Raw genomic sequence first — 8,446 nt, 5'->3', positions numbered from 1 at the left:
AGGGATGGAACTCTCTTTTCTGTGTCTCCTGCATTGGCAGGAGTTCTTTACCACTAGCGCCACCTGGGAAGATAATTGATATACAATGCTGTAGTAATTTCTACTGTACAGCAAAGTGATTCAGTTATACATTCTTTTTCATATTTTTTATTAATTGGGGGAAAACTGCTTTACAATGTTGTGTTGGTTTCTGCCATACAATAATGCAAATTAACCATAATTATACCTACATCACCTCCTTTTTGAGCCTCCCTCCCCTTCCCCCAACCCACCTTAGTAGCTAGGCTCCTGGACAGGGGCCTCTCCATGTGCCTGCCTGCCTCCCTGCCCCACCCTCAGCCCCGACCCTGACCTGGCTTTGCAGCAAAGGTGGGGAATTTGGGGGCCCCCATCACATGAAAGGAAAGGGTGTGCTGTGAGTGTTAGGTTGCTTCAGTCATGTCCAATTCTTCACGATCCCACAGACTGTATGTAGCCTGCCAGGCTCTTCTGTCCATGGGATTCTCCAGGCAAGACTACTGGAGTGGATTGTCATGCCCTGCTCCAGGGATGGAACCCAAGGCTCCTGTCACCTGCATTGGCAGGAGGGTTCTTTAGCACTAATGCCACCTGGGAAGACCAATTAATAGCCATGGTGGTGGTTTAGCCGCCATTGTTGTTATTCAGTCACTCAGTTGTGTCTGATTCTTTGCGACCCCATGGACTGCAGCACGCAAGGCTTCTCTATCCTTCACTGTCTCCTGGAGTTTGCTCAAACTCATGTCCATTGAAACCCTGATGCCATCCAACCATCTCATCCTCTGGGTCCCCTTCTTTTCCTGCCTTCAATCTATCCCCTAAGTTTGAGCAAATATGGAATAGGAAGAAGCAAGGAATTCCTAGGAAGACAACTGCAAACAATCATATCAACTTATCTAGAAACTTGCTTGCAATGGGAAATTTAGAGATAATTTTTAAAGAGTTTGTTATCCTCCAACTAAAAAATAACTAAAATAAAAAATAAAAGTATAACCAAGACTTGGAGAAGGCAATGGCACCCCACTCCAGTACTCTTGCCTGGAAAATCCCATGGAAGGAGGAGCCTGGAAGGCTGCAGTCCATGGGGTCGCTGGGAGTCTGACACGACCGAGCGACTTCACTTTCACTTTTCTCTTTTCATGCACTGGAGAAGGAAATGGCAACCCACTCCAGTATTCTTGCCTGGAGAATCCCAGGGATGACGGAGCCTGGTGGGCTGCTGTCTATGGGGTCGCACAGAGTTGGACACGACTGAAGCGACTTAGCATAGCATAGCATAGCATAACCAAGACTCCAAAAAAATATTAGATCTTAATTGAGAACAAGAATAGTCACCTTTTTTTAAAGCCACAAAGTCAATGGATTTAGTATATTTACTGGACACCTGGAGAAAATGTGTCTGCAATAAGTCAAATAACATCCCATTGACCCCATGAGCTAAAGGAAAGGAAAGCATGGGAGAGTTTTCATTTGAAATGTCTGAGGCTTGCCATCTGTTTCTTTAAAATAGTACAGCCACAGAGTACTTCTCTCTTTAATGTGCTCATTGGTCAAACCATTCGAACCTATTTCTAACCAAGATCCTACCCATCCTCCAATATGCTTCAGAATGGACCCTTGTAAATATTTTTTATTCATGACTCCTAATTTCATTTCATATTCTAATTGCCATTCCCGCCACTTTTTCCTCATTACAGGAAGCTCTTCCAACTGGCCCCAGTTCTTTTTCTCTCTTGATTAAACCAAATCTCATCTCCTTTGAAAACTGCTCACCTAGGCAGTGTTTAAGGGAAATTCTCAGGGCTCTGGGTTCGATACCATCTCTGCCACCCGGCGCTTCGTGACTTCTGGCAAGTAGCTGTGCGTTCTCTTAAGCCGGATACAACAGTGTCTCGCAGGGTTGTCGTGAAGATTAGATAAAGAACGTGTGTCATGCGGAAAGTGCCCCAGCACAGGAAAGGGGCAGCCGTCCACACCTTTCCCTTTGTTGGTTTCCATCTCCAACGGAGAGCACCGGCACGCTCTGTACCGCGCCTCTCCCGCCCTCGTTGCGGAGCATGCAGGGATTTGTAGTTTTTTGGTTCCCTAGTTGCGGTTTCTCTCGGAGCAGCGGCGCGAGAGGAAGAACTACACATCCCACTGGGCCGTGAAAGGAAAGTGGGGCGCGGAAAACCGAGCGTCCCCGCCCGGCAGGCTTCGCTCCTGCGGCCCACCGGCTATGCCTGCGGCGGGAGGGCTCAGACCCCGCGACAAACCTGGGGCCGAGCGCCGGCGCCGATCCGCGGGGGCCGCCCGGCTGGGGCGGGAGACCAGAACTGGCCCTGCCGCCGTGGGAGCGCGCGGGGGTCGGGGGGAGAGAAATAAAGCGAGCAAATTGTGGGCGCCCATGGGGGAGAAGAAGTGAGAAAGGGCAGGGGAGGCAGCAACCCACGCAGAACCGGCTGCCACCGGGGGCTTGTCCTCCGGAAGGGAGTCGGGGGCCGGAGGTGGACCGAGACCGATTTCGCTGCCCCCTCCTCCCCGTGGAAACCTGGAAACCCGGCTTGGAAGCCGGCCGGAAGGCGGAGATCCCCCCGCCCTCAGCTCCCATCCTGGATTCTGGCCCGCCTGGGCACGCCCCTACCCACCCTGTCGCCCGGGCGCCCCCATCGCCTTCCCGGGCAGCATTAGAGACCCCCCACCCCCCCGCCTCCCAACCCGACCACGCAACCCGCCGGGGAGGGTCACGCCTCCGCGCCGGTTCCTCAGGCCCCCGGGACTCGCAAGAATGGGTTTGCGTGTTGCTGCGTGAATGTGTGTCCCCGAGGCGGCTGCGACCGCGGGAATAAACCGGGAGGAGAAGAGGGGAAGCGGACAGAAATCTGCGGGAGAGCGATCAGCGGGTACCCGGCTGGAGCGGCCCCGGGGCGATGGTGGAGGGAGCCCAGTGCCCACCCCCGCCCCGACACTGGCCTCGCCGGGCCGGCCGGTGGGGACCGGGGCGGGGGCGCGGCAGTTCCCGTGCGGACTTCGCGGGGCGAGAAGGAGGGGCCGGAGGAGGAGCCCGGCGGGCGAGGCGCGGGCCACCGCCCACCGGGCGGGGAGGAGAAGGCGGACCCGTTCGGAGCTCGGCGCGCGCGCCGGGGCTCAGCCTTGCAAACAAGTGTCTGTGGCGCTCGCCCCGCGGCCCGGACACAAGCGCTTCGCCGCCCCCCGGCGGCCCTCCTTGTGCCGGGCCTGGCTCCTATGGGGCAGGACCGATCCAGCGAGCCCCTGGGCGCGCAGTCCTCCACCCGCCGCCGCCGCCGCGACCCTCGGGCCGGGCGGCCCCGGCAGCTTCACGCGGGGGCCGCGGACTCCGCTTGGCTGCCAGGCGCGCCGGCGCGGGGTCGCCGCGCGATCAGCGGCGCCCAGGCTGTCGCCGAGCCCGCTCCCGACAGAATAACGTGCTTGGTTTCCCCACCCACCCCTGGGAGGGGTTGCTGGGGCCGCGAGCGGCCTCCCAGTTTCCATCGCTCTCTCCTGGGCAGGATCCGCCGCCGGGAGGAAGGATTAGAATAAACCTGAACCGCGGCGCAGAAGTGGCTCCCGGGGAAGCCGGCGCCGGGGCCGCCGCCTCGTGTCCCCTCGGGGCGCAGCGCTCGGGGGTCGGCGGGCCGGAGCCCAGGCGCGGCCCGCGGGCCGGGGGCAGCGGGGCCGAGCGAGCGGCCGCGCGAGGGGGCGGGCGCGCGGCCCACCGGGGGGCGGCCGGGCAGCCCCCTGCACCCCGCGGGGGCCCCGAGCCCCGGCACGCGGGCTGGACGCGAGCGAGGACCGCCGCCGCGGGCTGCGGGCGAGCCCCGTCCCTCTCGGCAGGGGATCGGGCTATGACAGCTGGGCGCCCCAAAGGGTTAACCTGGGTGTCCTCGGCAAAGTTGTCGCCGAGCCGGGAGCCCGCGTAGGGGCCGCGGCACCGAGGCTCGGGGGGCGGCCGGGCGGCCGGCGGCGGTCGTGGCTCGGCGGGGCCCGCGCGGCCGGGGGGCTGCTGGGGGTGTGCGCCCCCAGCCGGCTGCCCTCGTGGATGCCTCCCGGCGGCGGCGGGCCCATGAAAGACTGCGAGTACAGTCAGATCAGCACCCACAGCTCCTCCCCCATGGAGTCGCCCCACAAGAAGAAGAAAATCGCGGCCCGGAGGAAATGGGAGGTTTTCCCGGGAAGAAACAAGTTCTTCTGCAACGGGAGGATCATGATGGCCCGGCAGACGGGCGTCTTCTACCTGACCCTCGTCCTCATCCTGGTCACTAGCGGACTCTTCTTCGCCTTCGAGTAAGTGGCGGCGAAAGCTTCCCCGACGCCTGCACCCCCTTGATCCCCGACCCTCCCCTCGATACTTTCGTTTTCTAGAAGCCTTATCTGTTGTATATCGTTATATAATACAGACACCCGCCCCCCCCCACCTTTTTTTTTTTTTTTCCTTTTCTTTCAAAGGTCTGTTTGCTGGTCCGTCCCCAGAGATAATGCAGTTCTGGGTCGGGCTCTAGGAGTGGAGGACAGGGCAGAGGGGGACACTTGGAAGGTGTATCTGCCTTGTTGCTCCAGAGGGTTGAGTGGCACTTTGGCAGGTGGCTGATTCTTGGTGCTAGCCCGACTCCTGGAGTTTGGGGAATAGCAATCCAGCCCAGATGTAGCCTTCTGTAGGAAGCGGGAAGGAGGTAGATCCACAGAGGGGATCCACAGAGTTGGCTTCCTTTCCTATTCAAGAGCTGTAAGGGCATCATGTTAAGCTCGGCTTTCTAAATCTTCTACACGTCTTTGCTGAATATCGAGAAATCTTGGTTGGTTGAGGTCTCAGTGTAGGCCACCCCATGTGGCCTGGAAGGATAATTTCATTTTTCATTCCCCTTTAGATGTTCACTCTTGGTCAACAGTTTCTGATTTACTATCAGGTTTCTAAACGCTTCACTGTTTTAAAAAAAGTTTCAATAAAAAAATGTTCCAAGCAAACACTTTTCCCACCTCTTCCTGATATTTGCAAACAGGTTAAAAAGGAGACTTCTTACTGCATGGTAACTTCTGACTCCAGAAACAATACTTGGGGACTTTAGAGCTTTAACTGGAAAAAAAAAGTACATGCATGTCTTCTCTGTTTTCAGGAAAATCAGATTGGCTGGTAGCAACTATCCTCCTGCCAACTAATGAGGGATCTTCTTACTTATTAATAGTATTAGATAAAGTAGTTTAACCACATTCCAGAATCAATTTCAATTGCTCTTATTGGGTCCAATGTTTGCAATGCAACTTCTTATGTAATTCTTGGTATCTGATGTTCAATGAAATTTGTAGCTACTACTCCCCACCACCATTTAAAAAAAAAAGCAATATATTTATTGGGGGTTCTTTGCTTTTGCTGTATCCTGGTTATTATGGGGCATGATAACGCTTTCTGCTTCTGTTGGGTAGGGTTCATTAAAACTTTCTGTGTGTATTTACTTTTGTCTCTGATAAGTATTAATAGGCTCTGATTTTTTGCCTGATGTTTGATATTCCAAATGTTGTCTCAGTCAGAAATAGATGACAGTGTAATACTATTCACTTAAAGCCCTCTGACTCTGAGGGGAAGCATTTTGCATCTGAACATTGAGCCATGATGAACAATTTTAACAGGATTGAGTTAGAACAGGTGAGGAGAGAGATCTCATATATAAACCTCTGCCTCCCCGAGTCTTTCTTTCAGACAGCCCCTCCATTTCTGACTATGCAAAATGCTCAGGTCTCTCCCAGAGCTTTTAACTTTGGTGCACCTTTGAGACTAGTTGGTGGAGTCTGTCGAGGGGACAGAGGGCTGGAGGGTCAGGGTGTGGAGAGGTTTTCCGAATGACCTGAGAAATGCCCTGTTGTTGCTGCTTCTGTTCTCCTTGCCTTCATCCAGAGTCATCCTCTGGTCCTTACAGACCTGGGGAACTGGAGCGAGGGGCCAGAGTTTGCAGCAGAGTTGTAACCCATTTCGGCACTGACTTGATGATTCCATATGGCTGAACAGAAATGCCATTCTTCTAATGGCGGCTTTCATTACAGGGGGTCCCCTAGACGGGGTTCACTGTGTTCCTAATGTTAACAAAGTTTTAGTGGATCCGTATTGCCATCTTTGCTCTTTTTAGCAAGGCTAAGAGTGCAGAAAGTGGATTAACTTTGTGATTGCATTGCACAGCTTCAGCCACAAGTGTGTTACATGTAGAATCATGAATATTTCATCTTCTCTAACACAAATCCCCACAGGATGGTTAGGGGTCCCCTCCAGTTATTACTCACCATCTTTTATTTTCTTCTTTTCAAACACTGCTTTTTACTAAACCATCATAAATTCATTTCTACTTCTTCATCTCTGTGTGTGTTTCTTCCAAGAGTTCCCCAAAGTCCTCACTAGCAGGTTGTTAGGGATTTTTTTCTGCGTCAGTGTTAATGGATGGCTGTAGGAATAAACATGTGCACTGGGATTTTGTTAGCTACTGTCAGCAGCTTCATTTTTAGATCGGCTCTACGTGTACGTGTATCTTTGGTGTCCATGAGCGTCACTTCAATTAGGTGATTTCAGATTTCAAGGAAAGAAGGCTCATCGCAGCACGAAACCTCAGTTGTGAAAAGTCATAGGGCCATTCAAACTATAGAATATTATGCTTTGGCAAGAATATTTATCCCTGTATTGCTTTTAAGTTCATTACCGTTGGTAATGCCAGAGTGATATTAATTTGACAGAGTCTCAGAGAACCAATTAGTCACATGCTTGGGAAATGAAATGCCAGTAGACTAACAGAGATCAAGACAGAATGACAGACAGTTTTGTTTTGCTCATTGTCTGCCCTCCTTCTGCCGTTCCTCAGTTATTTATTGAGCATATACTATGTGGTTGCCTGTTTTGGTGAATTTCATGTCTCGATAACTTTAATATTAGCAGAGTTCCATTTTTAAACATTAGACTCTGTGCTTCTCCATTCTGTCACACGAAGGCAAATATGAAATTTGAAAATAAGACATATAACTTCTAAACTCAGTTTTAGACCTCCTTTTCCTGCAACTCTTCTCCACCCCACCTCTCCTTTCTAACCTTGAGCAGATGGACAGGGAAGTGGACTTCCTGGAATGCAGCAATAGGTATTGATACTGTCTTCAACCCTGGAAGAAAGGCCGGGTAGAATGTTATTCCCAACTTGAAGATGAAGTGACAGAGGCTTGGAAAGCAACTACCTAAGGTCACACGCTAATTAGTGGTGGGGCTTCAGGCAGCAAAGCCTGTGACCCTTCTGATGGTCTGGGCTGCTCCTCCTCCATGTGTAGAATAGTGGTCACAGGTGTGTGTGCATATTGGCCAGACAGATCCCAAGATTCTGCCCAGAAGTATGACCCTAGACACATAATTTGACTCTTCTAAGCCTTAGTTTCTCAGTCTGTTAAATGGGATTCATAATATCGACCGTTAAATGTTGTGAAGATTAAAAGAAGTATATTTAGTACAGCATCTGATATGTACCATCTACTCATTAGATGGTACCTATTATTAGAGAAGGGCTTCCCAGGTGACATTAGTGGTAAAGAACCCACCTGCCAATTCAGGAGACGTAAGAGATGTCGGTTTGATCCCTGGGGAAGACCCCTTGGAGGAAGACATGGCAATCCACTCCAGTATTCTTGCCTGGAGAATCTCATGGACAGAGGATCCTGGTGGGCTACAGTCCATAGATTCAGAGTCTGACATGACTGAAGCAACTTAGCATGCATTATTAGAGCAATAGCCTCCCAGGGACACTGGTCCCCGTTTCTGAGAACCTGTGAAGGAAGGAGTATGGGGGTTATGAAGCAAGCATGACAGGGATAGCATATTACGGCTGAAAAAATGTGGAACCATGCAGCCTGCGGTTGAAACAGAGGAGCAGCTTTGCCCCCGCCCCTTTTATCCAGACCCTGAGCAAGAACAGGGGAAACCTCCAAGAAGCAGGGACTGGATTTCATTTCCATTTTTGGAGCTACCATCTCAGAATGGAGAAGACAGAAAGAAAGCAACTAGAAGTCCACCTAAAAGCAGCTCTCCAGTCTTTGCCAGTTAGGGCAGGGCTGTTTACCTTTGGGCATCTTTTATTTGACTTATAGAGGGCTGGTCCAAAGTGACAGCATTCCATGGGTGTTTAAGAGGGAAGGGAGGAGGTTGGTTGCAGTGCTATTGAGATGTCTCTCTATTCCTTGCACTTATTGAGGGCTTGCTCATCAGAGACTCTCTGCAGTGTCCTCAGACTCACACCCCCAGAATAGTCATTTGAAAAGATCAGTGAACATTATCAATTTCTTTCTCTCTGACATACACACACAGAGCCCACTTTAGAGTTGAAAATTTGAGGGAAAAAAAAGCAAAAGTCTTTGGTCCTAAAGTATTGACCTTTCATAGTCTCTTGATCACCAGGGCAGAAAGGAGGAGATGAAC

At 51.9% G+C, this 8,446-nt stretch overlaps 1 protein-coding gene across 8 annotated transcripts in view; it reads left to right on the top strand.

The window, feature by feature from the left end:
- The first annotated feature begins 3,916 nt into the window (after nt 1-3,916).
- The window catches only part of ZDHHC14 (zinc finger DHHC-type palmitoyltransferase 14), a 292,894-nt gene continuing 288,364 nt past the window's right edge, over nt 3,917-8,446 (top strand). For all 8 annotated transcript variants that reach the window (XM_044924052.2, XM_006075700.4, XM_006075699.4 and 5 more), the window contains exon 1: nt 3,917-4,302. In XM_044924052.2, coding sequence (XP_044779987.1) covers nt 4,058-4,302 — 245 coding nt within the window. In that variant the 5' untranslated portion in view covers nt 3,917-4,057. The remainder of the gene's footprint in view (nt 4,303-8,446) is intronic.

Source organism: Bubalus bubalis, chromosome 10, assembly GCF_019923935.1.
Source record: "Bubalus bubalis isolate 160015118507 breed Murrah chromosome 10, NDDB_SH_1, whole genome shotgun sequence".
NCBI lineage: Eukaryota > Metazoa > Chordata > Mammalia > Artiodactyla > Bovidae > Bubalus > Bubalus bubalis.
This window is presented reverse-complemented; position numbering and strand designations above follow the sequence as displayed.